Raw genomic sequence first — 24,119 nt, 5'->3', positions numbered from 1 at the left:
GACTACACTCTTAAATACATTGCATAATATAAAAAAGCATATAAATCCATACGTAAAGAAATATTTTTCATATAATTGTTAAGAATTTTTATTCATATTATACCGATATCATTATGTTTCCAATGAAATAATCATATTTTACATCCAAAATTTAGCTAAAATTTAAAATAATTCGAAATTTAAAATTCGTTTCTTATTATTTGTAAATGCCGTAAAAATATGTGACCGATATTTTTAACCGATTAATTTAAAAAGTATGATGGAATCAACAGATTAAATTGTAATTAAGTTTTTATTATTGTGTGTAATTATAGTTACCTTTTAATCACTAGTCGATAGGCGTATGTTTGTATTTTGTAGACAGTGTACACCATTTTGAAAATGGCGGCATAATTTTGTAAGTTGTCACAGCCGATGCTAAAGGAATGATTTTTTCCCGATTGAGTCGATTGTTTCTACTCATTCGATCGATTCTATTCGATTTGATCGATTGGTGAGCTGATCGACCCAACAGGAAACAACCCTAGACGAGTTAATTTCTTAATGCGATGATAATTTTTAATCTATAGACTTTAATTGTTAAAATCAGTTGATTATATTAATTTTAAAGATTTGGGATACACACATTAAAGTAAATGCTGAGGCTTAATAGTAAAATAACATCTTTTTTATATCGAAGACATGCTACCTTAGATGTCGATGTAATTACTAAGTTTGATGATAAAATTTTATTAGGATATTTTCCGATTGGACTGTAAATAACATTTGTAAACTTATTTGGATATGATTAATTTTAGTGTAGTAATTGATGTCAAGTATTACAAGTGACGAGATTGATAATTTTAGATTACCAGCACATGAAATTTTTTAATGTTGGTAACATTGGAGGCACACGTCAACTTGAAATGTGAAGGCGGGGTTGACAGTTGACGTAAGAATTGGTGTGACATATTGCTGTAGCATAGATTATACAAAATAAAGTCTATGGTATATAAAAAATTATTTTTGCTTAAGCTTGTATAAAATACGTATCGATTGCGAAATACGAATATTTTTTCTATATATGTCACCGCGTGGAGTATTTAATATATCGATATATTTATAATGTAGCTTATCAAGCTTTTGGGCATTCGAATGCCTTATTTGTTCGAGATTTGTATTTATATCGGTCCATTTGTAATTAATTTATAGGACCTTTTTATTTTGCCCGTTTGGCCGAATTGTATTTGATATACTCAAGACAAGGTGTTTGAAAATTTTGAGCTTTTAATGATGAATATATTTTGTACCTAATGTCCTATAAAATCCGCATTAAATATAGATAAATCCTTACGCTATCATTTTTAATTATATTATGTAAAATATCCATATGTTTTATTGTTTGAAAATATATAGCTTTGTTGGTAAAGTTTTTTCGGGACCCATGTAAAAGTAATCCCGAAATAAGTTTCAGAGCTGAAAGATATTTACATAAATATAATGAGTGTTTTTGTGTCTATAACATTTGTAGGTTAAATTTATTTTATGATACGGGATGAGCTTTATGCAGATATTGTCTTTTAAAGTTCATTCCGTCTAATAGTTTATAAGAAGTTGGATTTAGACATCACAGATTAGCTTCAAAATGTAACAAATATATTAGAAGCATTCAATGTCGCTTCTCACTGTAACATCGTTATTCACAGAGCTGTTCTACATACGTAAACATAGATTTATTCACGTTAGTTAAGTCAATGTTACTAACAAGCGGTTGGAACGCGCGTTTTTTTAACCGCTCGTTGGTCCGCTCCCCAAGCAATAGAATACAAGCTTTGACTGCCTTGAGCGTGTCGATATTTTCTATGAAATGTAAACGTTTATAATGTAGACATTAGATAGCTTCTGAATTCCCATTTCTATATCACAGTTGTAAGACAAACGGTACTTAAACCGTCGCTTTGACAGCTTAAAAGCCTTCAAACTGTGGCTTTTAATGAATAATTTTGTGAAATTAATAAAAAAATATATAAACTGACATTTATAGCGTTTCATTTATATTATTTTTCACAGCTGACAACACCATAGGAGAAATAAAACGACAAGAACATTATGGTTAATTCATTATAAATATTTATTTCATTACACAGGACATAATTTGGAATTTTGGTATAATAAAAACAAAACAATACTTCTGAGAGCTTGCTCGAAAAATAATTCGCTCCCCGCAATAAATCAAGGCTCAATCAATGGCGTAAAAACACTGCTCCACGATTTCTAAAATACATTTAAACTTTTTCAATTCACGGAAAAACCAAAAACAATTAAACATTCGACTTACGCGCTCAAAAAATTCGCGCCAATTTTAAGAATGGAAGCCATATTTTGTATCATTAAAAGTTTACAGTTGATAAAGCATTTAACGTTTCATCGTTAATTTCTCCTACGTTTAAAGATAGGCATTTGCAGTTGCGGATGTCTAGCGGTCAGTTCGCTATTTCAGCGAAATTAGGCGACCGCTTGCTCATTTGCCACCTTATAATTAAAAAAAAATACATCAACATAAATAATTGGATTCAGTTACTAGACTTGGAAACGTCATTTTTGACATTTAAAATTCATTTGACATTTGATTTTTAACTCTTAAATCATTAGAATTCAGTCAATAAACTTTAATACTCAATTACTTTACAGTCTAATAGATTTATGTCTAACACTGATTATAAATGGATAGGCTAAAGCTTGGCAACAGCTCTTGCTTCGTTTCGATTTAAACCCTCCTGTTGAAGTTCCGCTACCGTAACCGTCAGAACCAAAATGGCGAAAATGAAATTGGCACAAAATACAACTGTTCGTAGCCTATCCATATATAGACGTCAGTGATCTCTAACCATTGAATTCCACTGACGTCACACATGTACTATATAATGTCATCCCTTTCATTCTTTTCAACAATAAAAGGGACAGCAATATCAAATGCCACGACAGTTGAATTTTTAGTCATGTGACAGTCTATGCATTACAACCTATAAGAAAAGGAGTTGTGGAGCAGTCATGTAAATAGGAAAGGGGATCGTGTAAAACTATATTATAATCTAATTTATACAAAATACGTGTCTTCTATACAGGCTCAGGTTATGTACAGTCAGCTGCATAAATATTTATACAATTATAAATTACAGACTTGTATGTACCATGTTTCAAGTATATTTTATAAATGTAACTTCATGCAGCTGACTGTACACACTGACAAGCATTTAAGTTCGCATTATAATTGCAAATTTGCGATGATGTTTCCTACTACAAAGGTAAAAATCAAAATATCAACATAATAAACCCAATCATTTATATTTTCACTCATAAACAGTAACATATGTCATTTGCAGATTGTAAAGTCATTTTATAATCGTACTAAACATAAAAATTGGTAGGGAAAGGTGAAAGATAGTAGTAGTTGAGTTTAGAAAAAAAAGAACATACATATTTTATTGTTATATAGAAATTAATTTGAGATAAAAAGCAGTTAAATCCAGTTTAATAACCCTACTGCGATAACAATCTAACTTTCCAATCGTAATGTAACAGAAATTACTATCCGTAGGTTTCTGAGACTAAAATCTCCGTTTAAAACATATTATCTCTGTTTTGTCAAAGATACAGGAATGATATGTTTTATACAGAGATTGTAGTCTCAGAAACCTACGGTAAGTTCAATTACTATAGTGACATTTACATAATAATGCGAACATAAATCAATCAGACACTTGCATTTCAAATATAAATAAAATAAAAAACATGATTAAACATAATAAAAAGAAGAATTTCCAGCCAAAAAAAAAACTAAATTTGAAATCCCCAAGTGTCGGATGCTTGTCTTAAATTTTAATAAACTGCCATACCCAATAATGCTGTCACTAAGGGCATGCCTTAGTGTGAATTTAATGTAAAATCTACACTAAGACCGGTTTAAACATTATTATTTGTGGCAGCAATTTTCTCTTTAGCGGACATTTACAAATTTATATACTAATCCGATGATACAAAAATGGGGTGGACTGTTGTGGACGCAGTCTGCAGCGGCGGTACACTGCTGCACAATATTACTAAGTGTACTCACATTTAATTCTCATTATACCATATTAACCTAAAACAAAATAATTACATTAATTACGTTATTAAAATACTTATATTAAAACTATATAGATTACTAGCTATCGCCCGCGACTCCGTCCGCGCGGAATTATAAAAAAAAACTTAATAATTAGCCTATGTGTTCTTCCAGACTATGTTCTACATCTATGCCATATTTCAGCAAAATCCATGCAGCCGTTTTGGAGATACCTTCAAACAAGCATCCATCTAAAAATCGCATTTATAATATTAGGAAGATTTGCAATATTATTTAATTGAGCATTTAGACGGATGGATGGATGGATGTTTGTTAGAAGGTATCTCCAGAACGGTTGCATGGATCTGTATGAAATTTGGCCACGTAGAACATTGCCTATCAGATTTTATTGCCTTTTAATTCCATATGGTCGAAATCTCGTTCAATATATAATAAGTTATAAAAAATGTAAGTAAATATATTCACCTGTGATGACGCTACATCCATCCATTTTGTTCAAAGAAGTTAGTCCTGCGCTGAAACAAATGAAACCTCTGTAGGACACCAACCAATTGTACAGCAACAATACAAAACTGACAGTTATGTGAGTACAGTCGTGATCAAAAATGTTACTATTAAAACATTTTATTTTAAAATTCATTGTAAGGCTGCAATTTGAGCGATAAAAAATGTTTATCAATAAAATAATAAAGAATAAATTTAACATCATATTAAATAATAAAATTCAAAATAATAACACTTTTGTATTTGACTGTATAATAACTTTAATGCTGTAAAGATATAAATAGTTGTGAATAGATTACACGCAAGTTGCCAAACACCGAATAGCGGATATAGAATTAAAAGTAGCCAAAGTTAGGCTAGGATAGGTAGCTGGGCTAGGGTAGCTAGCAAAGATAGGATAGCTAGGTAGCCTAGGATAGCTAGCTAGGCTAGGATAGCCAGCTAGGCTAGGTTATGAACACATATACGAAGTTAAATATTCTTATGTATCAAACAGTGCGAATGAAATACAATATCAAGCTTAGCACGAATTAAAGCGAGATAAAATTGATTGAGCATAGCTTTTTTGTTTTAAATCTCCGTATAAATAGCGCCATCACCTGAGAAAATTGTTATTTTAAAAACCTCTTGATTAGAACTTGAATGTTATTATATAGATATGCGATTTGTTTTATATATTCTACTATGTATCACTAATTAATTTTCTTACGAATATATGAATCAGTTTTTCCAGCCATTCAATATGTAATTTTTATTTGAATTTGAGTACGCTACTTTAATATGAAATCAAGCTATTAAATGTCTTTACACAATTCATAGACAAACAGACCTATTATAGATTATAGATAGTATATACTATAAGTATAATGGTGTACATTTAACTTTTTTATACAAGCTATATATTTAGCGCAACAAACGACATATTTACTAACCTTTGGAGAAATTTACTTTTTATACACGTCAATATTGATTAAGGCCAGGAAATATACCTAAACAGGTTAAAAAAAATCTTAGAAATAAATACATTCATAGTCAGGGAAGCTTCGATCGATGAGAATATCGGTTGCTCAGAGGTTGAGACTTGCAATCTGTAGGTCTTGGGTTTGAATCACGTCATATACCAATGTGTTTTTCGATTTACATATGTACATTTATCTGATGTTCTTACGGCGAACTTCTAACACATATCAGAGAAGAAATTCAAAGAAGAAATGTGTTAAGTAAACCCTAACTTAGAGTAGACTCCGAATCCCTCAGTAGGAATGTATAGTGAACTGATGTGAGATGATGAAATGAGCTATATCACAATTTCCCCTAAAGTTTTACGATATGGTTAAAATAAAATAATATATATTAACTTAACAATGAACTTATTTTAAGCGAAATATCTTTAATTTTTATATTAAAATTCAGTTATTTAACCAACAAAGTAGGTACAGATATTTTCTCTTTTTAATATTATTTTTTATGACTTTCTAGAAACTTCTAAATACATTTGACAGCGGTTTATCTAAATGAAATTATAGTAACTTCAAATCTGGTGAAAATGAATCAAGTGGTATTAAGAAAATAAGTAGTAAGCGATAGGTCTATTAAATAAATTTGGGCAATTATGAAAGATTAATATGCCAGAAATTCAATGAAAATACACATTTTTTTAATTTACAGTATACTAAAATATTATTCGGTTTATATTATAAAAATATACAATAATTAAACCATAAAAAAGGGTCTTGACAGACAAACGGACGAACAACAAAGTGATCCTATAAGGGTTCCGTTCTTTTCCTATGAGGTACGGAACCCTAAAAATTAAACAAATCCCTTAAAAACTTATTAGTAAAACTAGAAATAAAATCTAGAATTTGTTAATGCATGATTGCAAGGATCTTTTAAGAAAAGTCTAATAAGAAATGAATTTTTGATGTCAACCAAACCACACTGGGCCAGCTTGGTTTACTATGGCCTTGTCACCAGTCTCTATAATAGGTTAGACTCCGAGCCCCTCAGTATGGACTATAGTGAGCTGATGATGATGAAAATTTGGATCATAAACTCCGGAGAGAAACGGGAGTTAAATGACACTTCTTTTTTAGCATATTAACATACATACAAACTCACACATAAACATTAAAATGCAAAAAGGGATGTTGCTATATTATAACCTATGTAGCGTTAGGAAGAAAATCCGAAAATGAGTCAGTGTATTAACCCAACACTAGCCTTACTAAAATGTCGACATTTATGTCCCCTCACTATTCATTCTGACACAGGACTTTGTAACGAAAGCACGTCATTCGCGCCAAATGATTCTTACTAACAGTGGTAGAGCCCGCTTTAACATCTTCGCTCGAATTGGCCCGGCTCGCCCGGTGAAATACCACGACCACACAGAAGACAGGCGTGGAGTGGAAGCAATCCCGCGTTTCGTCTGATGAGTGTGCGTCCCGGAGGCCTAATTTAGTCCTCTTCCCTTCCTACCCTTTTTCTTGTAAGGAAAAAATGGGAAGTGTAAGTGGACTTTCCGGATGAGAGGATGCATGGAAATGTTTTCTTTCTCCGTCGATTAATGGTATGCAACGCATATGTAATTGCGTATGTCTATGGGCAACGGTCACTGCTATTTCAGCTTATGATATAAAAAAAAAACTAATAATATCTAAAAGTACAGATAAGGATGAAACCTATTATATATACATATGTTTGTATTATAAAAGCTATTGAAATGTTATCGTTCATAACCACCCAAATTATACTACATAGGTCCGCAAATCCAGGCTAGGAAGGGCACACAGCACCGATCATATCTGATCACTTACAATTTGTCTTTATCGCTACGCTGATCCCCAAATATAGCATTCCTTGCGTTGTATTGTTTGGAAGACACCTCGTGCTTTGCTGGTGAAGAAACCCATGTTAGTGGCTCATAGGCCTTATATTTGTATGAAACATGGTTACTAAAGCAACAAGCAATGATTGAGTCTGATCAGTTTCAAATTGTGACATACTTTACAAAATGTAAATTATTGTACCAAATAGAAATGATTATTAAATGATTACATTTACGTAATAAGGGAGGGAACATACCCATACCACGTAACCTATTTTTTTTAGTTTTTCGTCCCCTCCCTCCCCTCGGTGACTACTCGTAGTACATGCCAAGACTCCCTTTAGTTTTTACGTAGTAATTCATAATTATTATTTCTAATCATTTCACATGTAAAAATTGAAAAAGAAATGATTTTTCATACTCTTCTTTATAACATAAGAACTGCATGCATTCTTAAATTACTAGTGAATTATCTGAGCCCGACCCTCGCTCCTATGACTGACTAGTATTTTAAAGACTCCGCTCCCCCCTAAACGGGTTACGTAGTATGGGTACGTTCCCTAAGTATATAGTATTTTTTTTACTTTTAAATATATGCTATTATATTTATTTACATAAATTAAACTATTTGATATATAAAATATTACATAGTTTAATAGTCCTACAAATATAAAATAACTATTTTATATAGACCTATATATTTTAGTTAATAAAAAGATTACGAAATACTTCTGAGATTTAAAAAATTGATGCTTATATGCATATAAATAAATTAAATAAACAATAATTTAAGAATAAATGATTTTACAATATTATAATTATCATTTCTTGTCAAAATACTTGTCTAAAACTTATCTTTTTTATTTATAAAAGTTTTTTGACATTGAAAACTGACATTTATATAATAAGATTTTAATATTTATGTTATAATGATGTACTTCATAACTTTTTCAATTATTTATAACTTACCACTAGTTATGACTCCCCCATATGAGTTGCAATTTAACTTGGCAGGTTCTTGTGAATGCTGAAATGTTATGCCCATATATGAATATATTGGAATGATTTTTATGACATCCGGACAAACAATTTCTTCTTTTTTATATCAAAACAAATGAAATGATATTAAAAATACTGAATGTAATGAATGGAACCATTTCACATGCACTATTATAATGTGTGGATGGATAGATGTTTGAAGGTATCTCCGGAACAGTTGCATGGATCTTTGAAATTTGGCGTAGATGTAGACCATAGTCTGCAAGAATACATAGACTACTAATTAAGTTTTTAATTCCACGCGGACGGAGTCGCCGGCGACAAGTAGTAATAAATAGTTAGGATGAAGTATTTAGATAATGATAGATAGGGTTGCCCACAAAACGCTAGATTTTTATTTAATTTAGATTGTTTAAATTTTAAGCAAAAGAATCAAAAATGTTGTTTATAAAATACGTGAAGTGACGCAAACTACGTCAAGAACAAAAAATAGTATAAAATAAATTTACACACTTTATGCTACTACAATTTTTTGCATAAAAGTAAATATTTGTTTCCGAGACCAAAATATGTGTATTAAAAATATCATCATTCCTGTCATTCTCTTTGACAAAACAGAAATAACAACTTGTTTGTAACTGGATATTTTGGTCTTAGAAACCTACGGTTAGTGGCACGTATGTTCATTCCGTTTAAAAAAAGAAAATAAATGATTCCTACCTCCATAGCTATAATATTTCTCATAAGATTATCCATATCTTCATTTGTTGATTCTTCTAAATAATTCTGTCGACACTCTTTACCATCTTTAGAGTCCTTTTTAACACTGTTCACTTTATCGTCTCTCACACACACTTTGTCTTTCAAAGGCACTGTATTCTTGTCACTTTTGTCCGTCTTCTCTTCTACAACTTCTATGTCACTACTACTATCATCTATAGCTACAGGTTCTTGTTGTACATCACCTAAAGGATCTACATCAGACACTATCATCACATCTTTCTTTTTCTTTACTTCCGGAGGCCTCTTATCCGGTTTCGCAAAGGTTGGAGAATGATGTACTGGGATTAATGCTGGCCGTGGTAGATTGTTCTCCGCTGTTCTCATATTTTCTAATTGCTTCTGTGTTATTTCTTCTTTTGACTTAGGACTAGGTGTTGGTTCTTTATTCTGGTAACCTGTTTCTATATGTAGAGGTGATTCTACTCTATTTTTCTTCTTTTCCGGCTTTTTATGTTTATCTTTTTTTACCATTTCATTTAACGCGGCCGGTGATTTAACTTTTAATAAGGGTTCTTTTTTATCTGTAATAATGTTATTTTTTTTATAAGGTTTCTGTTGATTTGGCACTGGAGTTATAGTTATACAGCCGATGTTATTTGAAGGAATGTAAATATCTTCTTTACTTTTATCTGCGGTATCTTTTTTTTTATCTTCAGCTTTTTCTACAATAAGATCATTGCTTATTGAATAACTATTGATTATTTTGCCGAATACAGCTGGATTTATTTTGTATTTTGAATCTTTATCTTCTGGCTCCTGTTTGTCCGTTGTTTTGACACTTGTAGTAACCGTTAGTGAACTGGGGAATTGTATTTGTTCCGTGTACGACACTGGTTGTGGGTTGATAACTGGTTGTGTTTCGGTATTCATACGTTGACGTTTCGTTTCCACGGCTTTCATTTCTTTGCTGAGACTGAAAAAGAAAAGTTAAAGATTATTTAGTCATTATTGTTTTAAGATGTTTGATTCCGCTACAAAAAGAGATGAATTGATTTTTTTTATTTAAAAAAAGGACATCATAGGTGCCAGCAATATTTATCGTTGGTTTCTGAGACCAAAATCTCTGTATATCGTGATTATCTTCGACAAAACAGATAAAAAAATGTTTTAAGCAGGGATTTTGGTCTCAGAAACACACAGTAAGTTGTATAATCGTTAAAGTATTCAGTTTACAGCAATCTACATACATTTGACAATTCATACATGCATACATATTACATTATACTCACTCCGCTTGTCGTAGTAACGTAGGCATTCTGACAAAACCCTTAGGGAACAAGGGCAGCGCTCTCCTCGCCAATAAATCAGCCGCCTCCGAGCCCGCCAGCCGCGCCAACCGCGCGAGCAGAGCTCTGCTGCGGGTACACCAGGGGAACCTGCGCTTTGGTAACCGCTTCTCTATCATAGGCGCGCCTTCCGATCGAGATGCAATCTGGATCTTTTTTCTGTGAAAAAATAAAACATTCATCATCATTATGAGCTCACCATACATCCCCACCGAGGGGCTCGGATCCTACCCTAAGTTAAGAGTGATTAGACCATAGTCAACCACACTGGCCAAGTGCGGGTTGGTTGACTTCACACATATCTTTGAATTTCTTCTCAGATATGTGCAGGTTGCATCACGATGTTTTCCTACACCCTCAGATCATTACTTACATATAACATTACTTAGTAGAAAATTATCATTACCAAACATTAGTCATATTAAATCAAATAAAATTAAATATCATCCCTATAAAGATATCTTATACTAATTCTACACTAAGGGATCACTTAATGACTGAGTAGGGCAATTTGTGTCACGTTTCTATTGAGGTGTATAAAATAACAAAAATTACCTTTCCTCTTGTACTCTCTCACACTCTGCATTGTAGTTCGCTATCATTCCTGGCCTGCGTTCTTCAATTAGTGTCTTTAACCTAAAAAATAAACTCATATTAGTTTTGTCTTTACAAAATTACTAAATATATTAGAAAAAAACAAATTCAAAGAATAAGAGACAAAACAATATTAAAAACAACATAACAAAAATTTAAAATGATAAATAGAGGGACGGATGGATGTTTGTTTGAAGGTATCCCTGGAGTGGCTAAACGAATCTCAATCAAATTTGGCACAAATGTAGAACATAGTCTACTTATTACTGCGCGGACAGAGTCACGGTCGACAGCGAGTAATAATATAAAGGCATTTTAAAATTTGAACAAAACAGTATTTATTAGGAGAAAAATTACCTTTGTAATGTTTCAACAATTTTAGCCTCCTTTTCGTCAGCTGACAATCTGCTTGTATCCGTGACGTCATCATCTTCATATTTACGTTTGTTGCTTGTTGTGTTAACTGTTGTAGTTGTTGTTGTTGTAACAGATGTTGTTGTAATCGTGTTGACTATGGTTTGAGCAATTGTGGTTGGTGCTGCTGAAATATTGTGAACACTTTTTTTATACATGCAGTCATATTATCATCAGCTCACTATACATCCCCAGTGAGCAGCTCGGAGCCTACCCTAAGTTAAGAGTAACTAGGCTTTAGTTAGCACTGTCCTTGTGTCCTTTTTACCTTGAAACCTGACTCAATTTTTTACCTTGAAATCAAAGTTGCGTTTTTAAAACATCTTATAGGCTCAGAACATCAGGCAAGTCGTTGCGCAGCACACAAAAGGTAGAAAGCACTGCCAAGGCGCAGATGACCTTGAGACTATAAAATACTGACACGGATCAAGTCTGCTAAGTCAGTCAAAACAACTTAATGTTGGCAATCTGTGTGTTTGGGATGAAAAGCACTGCCAACGCGGAGATGGCCTTGAGACTATAAATATTGAGACGGATTAATACTGCTAAGTGAGTCAGTCAGTGAAGACAACTTACTGTTGGCAGTCTGTGTGTCTGTGTGTTTGGCGGCACGTTGCTGCAGGCGGTGCCGGCTGACACGCAGCAGGCGCGCCGCCTTGCCCCATGCGCTGCGCTGAACGCGACTATTCACGCTGTTCTCTGACAGTGCCCGCTCCAATCTGAAATATACAATGGTTTACTTACAACTGTACAATGGGAAGGAGTAGTGAATTTGGTAAAGGAAGAGACTCATAGGAAGGGAAAATATCTTTCTGTGCGTCCTGAATTTTGCAACATATAATTAAATATAGATGGATATGGGTACTGGACGTTTCGCTAATTTTGCGAATTCTGCCGGTTGCTTGTATGCCACCTTTTGTCATAAAAAGATGGGGTCAATTTTCCATTTCACTCCTATCTTTTATGCAATCATGTCCTTTCATGTCAAGTTGCATGCAAGAAGAAAAAAATGGTAAAAAAAGAATTTACAACGCTGTAGCTTCATGTTTACTTGATATAAATAATTTGGTCCTTGGAGACAGATCAGGCGCCACTAAAAAATATTTCAAAATGAAGTTTAATAACAAACCTGACAATATAAGAGTCTGTCTTAGCCTCTATATCATCAGAGGAGGTGTTTGCGGAGTGTAGGAGTTGCACTAACGCCTCCAGTTCCTCCAGCACTTGGCACACCACCTGGGGAAGTTTCACTTCCACTTTCGCTTCCACATCCCTGAAATTATTTCATTTATTAAATGAATAACTGTTGTACTCAGTTATAATTAAGCGCTAAGGAAAGTCCTGTGTACAATTTTCATACAAAATTTAACGAATATTATATATGCGAATGTTTAGATGGATGTTTGTTAGAAGGTATCTTCACAACGGCTGTATAAATCTGAATGAAATTTAGCATCAATGTAGAACATAGACTGAAAGAACACATAGAGTAATTAAGTGTTTTTATTTCCTCGCGGACGGAGTCGCGGGCAATCGCTAGTATATAATAAAGGAGGAAAAAAGGATTACTACATCTTGTAAAAGTTTTTCATAACAGAAATCTATTTAATTTTAGATAAAATAGGCAGGTCTTTCAATTGTTCTAATCATTGGTGTTATAAAAAGTACATCTAACTCAATACCTTGAGCTGTCAGAAGTTATTGCATTCTCCGAGCTCGGGGCTGGTTTAGACGTGAGGGAATCTGATTGTGATGTTCTTGAATCTGCACTTTCAGCATCTGCGGGAGCATTATCTGAAACATAATAAAAAGATACCTTTCAATACATAGTTAATCTTATATAATATATAAAATTGTCATGTCACAATGTTAGTAATCATACTTCTTCGAGATGGTTTGACCGATTTTTATGAAATTATATGCATATTCAGTAGGTCTGAGATACGGTTACTATCTATCTTTCGTACCCTTAAGTGATAAGGGTTTTTTTTTAATGGGTGGCTCTATGCCACCCTCTCGTTCCCCTAACTTATTCTATGTCAGGGACCTGGGGTGCGGGAGTCTCTTTATTTCTTTATTAAAAAATATTAAAAATCAAATTACAATAAACTTAAATTAATATCACATTCGTTTCCTTACTGCTAGTTTAAAACGTTAAAAAAATTAAAAACAAATAAAATATAAGATTAAAAAGTTAAAAAAAAAGTAATATCTATATACAGTTAAAAACGTTAAAATTCCAATAAAATAAAATGTCTTTGTACAATTTAAAATTCAATAAAATACTAAGATATCTATATACAATTTAAAACCAATAAATTAAAATTCAATAAAACAATAAATTTAAAATACTAATACTAGGGCAAAAGGGCATTTAAAAACAATAAATACTTAAAACTACGAATGTGATATAAAAACAATAAACTAAATCTTATTCCTATTAATGGCTAAGAGGGCCGACGCTTTGCAAAATACCAAAAAAAAGTGATAAGGGTTGTCCACACCCGACATTTTATTTATGGACAATTTACTTTTATTTATTTTTTTAATTTATACAGCAAAATAACGTTTGCTGGGTCAACTAGTTTACATATTTGCTGTTAATTTAAGGTTAGATAAATGATATAAAAACAAAACTTACCATCAGAGGTTTGTTTACCAGATGTAGCCGCAGACGAATCTGTTCTTCGGATTTTGTCTGCTTTCTTTTTATCAATCTTTTTATTTTTCTGAAATTTAACAATTCCAACATTAAGCGAGCATATGCTCATGACAGTCAATAACTAGCATTTACCCTAATTCATTGGAACACTTGCAACACAAATCATACATTTAAAGTAAGCGTAAACGCACCATTAGTTGACTTGTTGGGCAATTTGACCATATTATTATTCTTAGCAATAGTAAAAATTCTATACCTTTTTTCGATGTTCAGTCTCATGGGAGTCTAAGGCGCCATTAGCTATCGCTTTAGGTTCCTTTTCTTCCGCACTTTCAGACTCTGACGAGCTCTCTGAGGATTCATCTTCGCTACTACTTGATGATAGGCATCTCTGGAAGAATGAATAACAAAATGAGTGTACAAGCAGATAAATAACAAAAAGGGAGTTCAAAAATTAATATTAAGAAAAGTGTTAACTACAGATTTTTAAAAGCACAATTAAAAGCAACAATTATTCAAGATGTTTTTGGGTACAACTGTTAATTGATCCAAAAGAAACATGCAATTTTTTTGCTTACAAAAACATTTTTGTTTGTAATCATATCAAGCAATTTGATAATGACCTACAAAACTGCACTCCTAAATCACAACAATTTTACAATCAAAATAAACACCTATATTTCTTGTACCATTCCAACTAAGCTTCGAAGCTTAAACCACATGGTATGAAGTCTGTATCCTTAACCAATAGGCCATTGGCACTACATAATTAGACTGCATAAATATAGAGGTCCAAATCGACTACCTTCTTCCTATTGGCTGAAGGTTCAGCATCAGAATTGCCATTCTGACCATCAGGTACTGTTTTAAATTCCAGCGATCCACTGTTGATGTAGAAACCACCATACAGGGTGTCGCATTCCGGAGGGATCATCTCATCATACTGAAAGTTGACAAAATTTACATAGACATAAACAAAGTGCACAATTTTTTTAACATTATATTTACCCTAAGGGTCTAGAAACTAAAATCTTACTAATATTATAAATGCAAAAGTTTAGATGGATGGTTGTGTATCTCCGGAACGGCTCAACTGATCTTGATGAAATTTGGCACAGATGAAGAACAGTCCGGAAGAACACATAGGCTACTTATTAAGTTTTTGAAGAAGATGAAGTAGTACAGGTGTGCTTAACTCTAAAAGTTCTCTTACAAAGATTTACAAACACTAAATAACAACTTATAAGACCTAATTTAGTCTTTCCTTGTTATTTTTATGAGTAGTAACTTGACAAAGTTATAAATACAATTAACAATTATCACTTTATTGTGTTGTGACTATTTAAATAATCAGAGATATGACATTTATATTGATGATATTAATCAACAATATGATAGTGGTAACCACTTTACTTAAAGTGGTAGTACAAAGTGTAACCTAGATAAGGGAGAGTCCAGGGAGACTACGATTTTTTTCTCATTTATACAGTTTTCTCTGTTATCCAAATATCTCACTTATTGAGGTCATCTGCTAGGACTGTACAATGATTTGTTTATCCAGGTTCGACAGTAATTAGAGCACCAGTAGCTCAGGGGATGAGCACTTGACTTGACTTGGAATCTATAGCTCCTAGGTTGGAATCCCGCCATGTACCAATGTGTTTTTCAATTAACAAATGTACAATTATTCGACGTTTTTACGGTGAAGAAAAACATTGTAATGCAATCTGCACAGTAGATATATGTTAAGACAATCACACCGATCCAGTGCAGGTGGTCAACCAACCTGCACTGGGTCGGTGTGGTTGACTATGGTCTAGTCACACCTAACTTAGGGTAAGCTCCGAGCCCCTCAGTGGGGACAATAGTGAGCTGATGATAATGACTAACTAGAATTACCTAATATTATTTCTGTAGAACTTTACTGCAGTGACAACTGTGTTACATATTGTTGTTCCTTTCATTCTTTTTGATAAAACAGAGACAAAAAAAATACTGAACATAAAGTTATATACTCACACCATGTGTGTTATCAATAAAAGAATCATTTTCATCATATCCCGCTCCGATATCTGCAAAGTCGTCCCGTTTACGTCCCTTCCTTCCATATGTGCTCTTACCACCCTGGAAATTATTAATAAACTTATTAAGAATTAACTCTCCATACAAATAGCTAGTAAACACAGACAGTGTTCAAAAAGTCTGGAATTAAAAGCTTATATTTAAAACTGTTGTTTATCATAATTTTTTATTGCTATTAATTCAACTTTAGAAGCAAAATGCTGCTTATATGATGGTTTCTTACTTTCAAATTAAGAATTTTGCAAAAAAAAAGATTTACCAAAACAAAATTAACGTCACATCAACTGAATGATTTTAAACTTTGTTCAATGATTAAAAGTCAATAGTTGCTTAATTGAATAATTTTAAAATATTAAAATGTATTGATACATACATATTTTTGTTCAAACTTCCTGGCAACACGTTCCACATCATCATCATTGTCTGAGAATGGGTCCAGCCCTGCAGTCTTGCCGTTTTGTACTCTTTTTTTCCTCTGAAAAATTGAAATAAGCAATTTTTTAGAATTTCTTATCTCTTTATTAGAAAAAAAATCAGGTAAGATAGAATGTAGTCTATTTTTACTAGACTCAAATTAAAATTGTTTACAAACAAAATACTACGAGTCGTTTTATTAATGAAAATAAATAGGGTGTAGTGAGTGGGTGGGTAGTAAATGGCATTGAGGCTTTTTACGAATAGAATATACGTAAATTGTAATAATAACAAACATTATATTTGTGTTAATGTAAAATATCTGGCTAGTAAATAATTTATTTCTCTATTGTTCATTAGGATCCCAATAATAAATCAAGCGATCACTGTGTACCTACTTACATAGCTTTCAAACTGGCACAAAATAAAAACGAGTGCCTACCGTTAATGTTACAGTGAGGCCCCACAAATGGTAAGGTTTTTTATCTGTGCTGCCCGTATTGGCGCGAAAAAAATTCAGACTAAGGCAGCGCGTAACACATTTAGTGCTGTCTAATAATTTGCGTTTGTAATACTTAAGAAATAATTACATAAATCATTTTCTATGAATAACATTGTTCACGACAATCAATTGTAAAATTAACGTAACACTTTTCTCAACGACTGTACACGCGCGAAGAAGTAAGAACTTAAGTTCAGGTCCACTAAAATTTCCGCTACTGATAATAAAGCTAAGCTAAGCAGTATTTCCGCGTTTCCGAAGTGAGTAGTCACTACGAAATATTAACACTAGCTGTCGCCCACCAATTCGTCCGTGCGGAATAAAAAAAAAATAATTAGTAGCCTATGCGTTCTTCCATGCTATTATGTATGCCATATGTTCTACATCTATGCCAATTTTCAGTGAGATCCATGCAGCCGTTACCTTCTAACAAACATCCATCCAAACATTCGCATTTATAATATTAGTAAGAAGTAACATTTTTCATTCACATCAATACATTCAAAATAGTATATCCGAAACCGTTCGTATAATTCTCTGAGGCTTGAATGCACAAAACACTAAAAAAACAACCGCATATGAAATTTTAATGAAAAAAAAAACATTACAATATGTAAAAATCAGTAAACGTCTGGATTCAGAGAGGCCGGCTTTAAGGTGACCTTGAATATATTGCCACCTGATCTTGCACTTACGAATAAGAGCCGGTTAAGATCACATTTCTAAAATGACTCATTAAAAAACAATTTTATTAATTCGTAAAATTTGACTAGAAAAGTCAGGGATTACATAATAAATACTGAAACTAAAACACACACACACACGCAAACGTTTTTAAAACATCAATAATAAACGCTAGAATTATAACGCCAAATTTAATTTATACTAAATATTAATCAAATAACATATTTTAAATAGCATAAATGTTACATAACATAAAACATAAATATGCAAATTCGTACAAGGACCTTGGTTTCATAACTGTTTTAAACTTTATCAATTGTTATCACATACCAATTCACAATAAACATTAGAAAAAAAAACTAATTGAAAGTTAATTCTACATTTCATAACTTCTTATTTGCATACAATGATAAAGATTGATAAGAGATCGAAACAAATAAAACGCCTTCCCATGTCAATATTATGCACATAAAAAATGGTAATAAAATATGTATGCTAACCTAAACTTCAATAAAACAAAACAATGGCCGTTATTCACTGAAATCCTATTTCCGATTCTACAAACGAATAAACAGTAGTAAAATGATAACCTAAAAAAATAACTCCTACCGTTCGTAAAACAAAACAAAACGTAGAAACAGCTACCATACAATGTTATATCAACAACGTATATAAATTGCATAAATTATTTATATACGCTATGTACCCTTTATCTACAATCTATGCAAAAAATGCTCTTTAACTCACGTAAGCAAAGGTCGCTAACCGATCTGGCATAAAGTACAAAACCTCGCATTCACTAGCATCGCGTACTCAAGCTCCAAACGCATAACCTATCTAGTCTTTGTACATACTAATTCGCTAGATAATTACATTATTGCAAAAATAATAAAACCATTCCAGCTTGTTTCCGATACCTAAATTGCTGCAACACTATCGTACCATACTTCACTCCGTACTTACGTCAATTTAAATAATACAAAACTGGAAACAGATGTTCCCTAATTTCGCTAAAACACTACTTTTATGTACCTCGAGAAAGCAATCTAAAAATAATTGTTCAGCGGGACACGACGACAGTTCTAACAGGGTAAGGCTAGGTCATCAAATGTCGGTCCTAACTTTCGCTCGATTTACTACCTAGCTAATACCTATACGTGTCGTCATTGATAGTGCAACGTGTAAATCATTGATGTTGCAATAAAAAGAAAATTAGTTATAAAATTACAAATTAATACTTCGATTATACGGGCGGGCGAACACCACCAAAACATTGTGTTTGAAGTTTGATGACCAGTGTTGACAATGTTCTTCTGAGATTGTTGCAAACATGGCGACCGATATCTGGGCTTCGCGTATAGATCGTGGGCGCAAAATCATGTTACAAACTGAATGCACAGCTATGTAACGTAAGCAAAAAATATCTTATTCGACCGCAACATAGGCCCACTTCAAACACACCTTTGCCCGCCTAACGACTGAAAGTAACCCTTTTTTTATTATTCTATCATGTTCTCGGCTAAACAATGATCTGAAAAACCAGTATGGTTGCGTAAATTGCTATGATTTTCTGTTATAACTTACCTCTTCTGTTATGACTAGTTCCTTGTAATTCAGCTCAGGATATTTACTTTCGTTGCTTTCATCCAAATTTATAGTTAATCTCACTGTTTTCGTCACTTTGTTCTTTGCACTTTTTGGAGCACCCACTGTTATAAGAGTAGCACGTTTAGGGTCCGACATTTTCCACCAAAATCTACTATAAAATGATTTTTTTCAAAGCATGACACGGCCTGCATTTTCAAACTGTGTAGCACATTGCCTCCATGTTGGAATTCATTGTTTGGGTCGAGAGCGCCACGGAGAAAACAAGAACTACGTTTCTTGTGACTAAATTCTTTACCTAGATGGCAGATAAATGATAAATATTGTTTTAAATTATAATCAAGATAAATATAGTTTTATTGCATGATGCGTATAATGTTCAAGCGAGTCTCATATTAAGTAAGTTTATCATATAAGTATAACATACAGATAAACGTGATAAAAACTAACTATTGCCTAACTCAGAAATGTCAATTTATTACGACACGCACTTTGACAACTTGCAAACAGATGATATGAAAAAATTATGTTGTGAACTAAAAGATGTCGCTGCACGGCGAAACATCCTTTTGGAGATTGTTTTATTTCCGACTGTTTTATCGACATTACAAACCAAAAGAGAAATGTAAATAAACTTTAAAATGTAACAATTTTTTTAATTTATCTCATAATGATTAAGATTTTTAAATTAAATAAAAGATATTTTTAATAAGTCCCAATTAATGCTAAAATATTTAAAAGTATAGGCTTTGACTCAAAGCTTAATTTATGCGTCTAAAACTAAAATACTGTTCCAAAAAAAATTATAGATGTCATTGTTCTCAAATAATCTTTTTCTATTAGTTGACTTTTTTGAATGCTCGAGGATGGAGGAAACAAAAAATAATGCCTGGTTTACATTATACCAGTACAGTAGAACTGTAGCGCTGGTCTGGCACCAGGCATAACCCATTAGCCAGCTTAGTATTTAAATTGAAATGGGCACACCAAAAAAAAAAATAGAAAGCTATTTCGAAGATTTGTAATCATTTCCTATCAGTTTAGTGCATGCAAAAGTTTAATTATAGCGAAAACACTATTAGATCTTCTCAGCTAATTGTAACAAAAATTCGTCAAAATCGATGTTGATTCAAGTGATTTAGAAACACATGGGGAACAAACATACATACATTTATTTATATTGAGAAAATACATTTCTTTATAGAGGAGGAGGTTGGCATTGTATATAAACATGATTACGAAGGAATTAACACTTGATATTAGGATATAGAATGAGGTGTGGATACGGAATTATTGTGAATTTGTTAATTTTTATTTTATGATGTGATATCACTAGGTGTCGCCGTAAGTATTTAGTTAATCTGTGAATCTCGATATAGAATATCGCTCTGTTGCAATGAGATGCGCGAGTCGCGTTACGGCAGACAAGACCTTACTTCATAGGATCATTTCTATAGTAAGTTCTTCACGAGACCTTCACAACATGTGAGATTGTACCAACCACGTTGATGAGACGTGGCGCGACGCCCTGAGCGTGAGGCGGGCGGCAGCAGCTCGCTGCCAGCCCTCGATGATCGTTCGCTCTCCGTGCAAGCGGAGGGGGTGGGGCGTTGTCGCTGTCTGAGTGGTATTTTTATTCATTTCTAAAAAAAGTCTGGTATTGACGTTAAAGCGTCGTGTCTTCAAGCCGTATTTATGCCCCGCTCTGCGCAGCGGTTTGTACGATATTCGAACCGCCAAAATATCGATAAGCTAATGGATCAGAGAAAAAATATTAATATTTTAAAACTATATTTTTTTGTTTAGCTAAATTTTTAACAACCTACACCCGTGACCCAGAAACGTAGGAAGAGATTATTTTATTTTTAACTTGAACTTTTATTACTTTATTTTATTTATAAAAAAAAACATCGGCGTACTAATTTCAAAAATTACATCCAACACATAAATCAAAGCAAGACAATCAGAGAAGAATAAGTTCGAATTTCAATTCGAATTTGTTAAAAGTGCAACATAGATGGCGCTAGTCGTTTTTTAGAACACGATATGATTTGACTAGGTCGGTAAATTGTATTCACGTTGAATCATTTTTTAAGTTAATGGATGGATGGAAGTACTGGAATTTAGAAATCCAGTACTTTTCATGAATATTTTTGAATAATCCGCCTCTAACGTCAGTTATAGGTGGTTTGTAACTGGTGACTAAATATATATGAACATCGTGGTAAACAACATCTAAGAAAATAAATCGAAGGATTTGCCACAAGAAAAAGACCAAGCCAGCTCATCATAGATTAAACTGAGCGTTGTGATATTTTTTATATATAGAATATTATGTTATATATATATATATATATATGGTGCGGATTACAAAAAAGTTTTAAGTTAAAAGCGGTCAAAATGAGAGGATAATAATTTATTTTCCTAATAAAGATTAATTTTTTTTTCTAAGACTAATGGGTATAGACCGACAAAGCTATCTGAATCGGTGAGCATAAGTGAACAAAATTATCAAATTATCGCCCCCCGTCTACATCAAAAATCTTTATTTCCGCGTGGACAACAGCTAATATAAATGCGAACTTTTGAATGTATTGATGGATGTTCGTTTTTTTAAGGTATTTCCAGAACGATTACATAGATCTAGCTGAATCTTGGCATAGATGTAGAACGGAGTGACAGGCGAGATGTAAGTTTAATTGTAAATAAAATAAAGGTTAAAAAAAACCACTCAGACAGCGACAACGCCCCACCCCCTCCGCTTGCACGGAGAGCGAACGATCATCGAGGGCTGGCAGCGAGCTGCTGCCGCCCGCCTCACGCTCAGGGCGTCGCGCCACGTCTCATCAACGTGGTTGGTACAATCTCACATGTTGTGAAGGTCTCGTGAAGAACTTACTATAGAAATGATCCTATGAAGTAAGGTCTTATCTGCCGTAACTCGACTCGCACAGGTCATTGCAACAGAGCGATATTCTATATCGAGTTTCACAGATTAACTAAATACTTACAGCGACATCTGACGACATAACACTGAAACTTTTGGTATACACTTAAAACGTAAGGCATACCAAAACTATACGAACCCTTAAGTAACAATATCAATAAAGTTAAATAAATTTCTATAAAGTTAATCAAAATAATGTTTCAATAATTTATTTTTCATTACACACACTTGCTTTGGTGTCAGTTTCATAATGTCCAGTTGTTTAGGAGAGTACATATAGCAAACGAGCTATAAACATTAGATATTAATTTATATGACTTGCTACTTTTAAAAATTACATATTGTTAACATTAACTTAACAGTATAATTTACACAAGAAATTTCTCGGCGTGGCTAAGTGCTTGTATTAAAATTTATAATCCATGACTGTTGTAAAATGTGTAAGAGTTGTTGGAAATACAAAATAGATGGCGCTGAATATATTTTACTCGGCGTATAGTGACGAAGTTTATAGTATTGACTTACGAATAATTTTGTTTTTTCAAATTACCATAAACGTTAAATGAGTGAAAATACAAATTTTTGTCTTATTTATTATATTAATAAAAAAATTATAATATTAATTATAATGATTCCTAGTACTGCCAAAGATTAAGCGCCTGTTAAAATATAATAGCAAATAATTTGTTTTAAAAGTTTGATGTTTCCGTTTCTGTTTTGTGAAATGATGCAATTTTGTGTGAAACAAAAAGTCTTGAATTAAAATTTAGTGAAACTGAATATTTTACGTCTGCATACAAATATTTAAGTATATAGACCATTATTTTAGTCTTGCGTTTTTCATTTATTTTATTAAAAACAAACAACAGCGTACTAATAACAAAAAATGCATCCAACGATAAAACCAAAGCAAGACCATTAATAGGCTTAAATTTTGAAGCCTTACAAATAAGTAATAGATGCTGGAAGTGCTATATAGATGGCTCTAGTCGACTTTTATAACACGATATGATTTGACGGAGTTGGTAAATAGTATTCATGTAGAGATATTATTTTCAGTCAAATGGATTGGATCATGGATGGATAAATGTATTGGAATTATTTTTCCGATTAAACTTTTTAAAATAATCGCCTATTACTATTGTCTTAGGCGGTTAGTAACTATTAACTAAGTATATTTTAATCATCGTGATTATTAACATCACAGATAAAATATTGAAGTTTGTGCAATGCTTACCATTTTTAGAAATATTTTATGACAACCACAAGAAAAAAAACAAACCAGCTCAACATTTAGACTAAACTGAGCGTTGCGAGAATTTGACAAACAAAAAGAAATATATTATAGTTTGTCTATCTGTTCTGTTTCTTGTTTATGGCTCTCCCTCATCGGATTGGGCCAATGTCAAATAGTGTGTCTATTTAAGATAGATTAGTTTGACAATTCATGTGACAATGCACTAGATATGGGTTGAGTAAAAACGATTAAGAATTTTTTCAACTTTCGATGGTTCTTCTCGTAGAACTTGCAATGGAAAATTTCATCATTATTCATTTTGTTTGTTTTTTTCTATTCCTACTTTATACTTCATAAAGACATTAAACCAAAAATTGTGTTGTTGACGAACAAATTTTTTTTAATTAATTGTGCGATAAATTCAAAAAGTTACAAAAGACCTAAATTGTAGGACACATTTGTTGGATTAAT

The 24,119-nt window shown here is 32.6% G+C and overlaps 1 protein-coding gene across 8 annotated transcripts; it reads right to left on the bottom strand.

Moving 5' to 3' along the window:
• Window positions 1-2,089: 2,089 nt before the first annotated feature.
• Window positions 2,090-19,934, bottom strand: yem (yemanuclein). Of its 8 annotated transcripts, XR_001228028.1 has the most exons (18): window positions 19,444-19,933; window positions 16,633-16,734; window positions 16,197-16,301; window positions 14,983-15,120; window positions 14,434-14,568; window positions 14,157-14,244; window positions 13,198-13,309; window positions 12,645-12,788; window positions 12,092-12,234; window positions 11,459-11,642; window positions 11,063-11,143; window positions 10,451-10,666; window positions 9,159-10,134; window positions 8,409-8,466; window positions 7,429-7,507; window positions 5,542-5,598; window positions 4,571-4,615; window positions 2,090-4,120 (listed from the first exon to the last, which is right to left on the bottom strand). XR_001228028.1 is itself a non-coding variant. In XM_013316165.1 (17 exons), the coding sequence occupies exons 1-17, from the start codon at window positions 19,600-19,602 to the stop codon at window positions 4,116-4,118; spliced, it is 2,772 nt and encodes a 923-aa protein (XP_013171619.1). In that variant the 5' UTR covers window positions 19,603-19,934; the 3' UTR covers window positions 2,090-4,115. The 8 variants fall into 8 exon arrangements, 7 of the variants coding, with proteins under 7 accessions (XP_013171619.1, XP_013171618.1, XP_013171620.1 ...); XM_013316165.1 differs by lacking the exon at window positions 5,542-5,598 and having other exon boundaries at window positions 4,571-4,620; window positions 11,459-11,639; window positions 19,444-19,934; XM_013316164.1 differs by lacking the exon at window positions 5,542-5,598 and having other exon boundaries at window positions 4,571-4,620.
• Window positions 19,935-24,119: the final 4,185 nt, after the last annotated feature.

Source organism: Papilio xuthus, unplaced genomic scaffold, assembly GCF_000836235.2.
Source record: "Papilio xuthus unplaced genomic scaffold, Pxut_1.1 DF826949.1, whole genome shotgun sequence".
In the NCBI taxonomy this organism is placed as follows: domain Eukaryota; kingdom Metazoa; phylum Arthropoda; class Insecta; order Lepidoptera; family Papilionidae; genus Papilio; species Papilio xuthus.
Note: the sequence above shows the minus strand (reverse complement) of the source record. Positions and strands in the feature narration are given on the sequence as shown.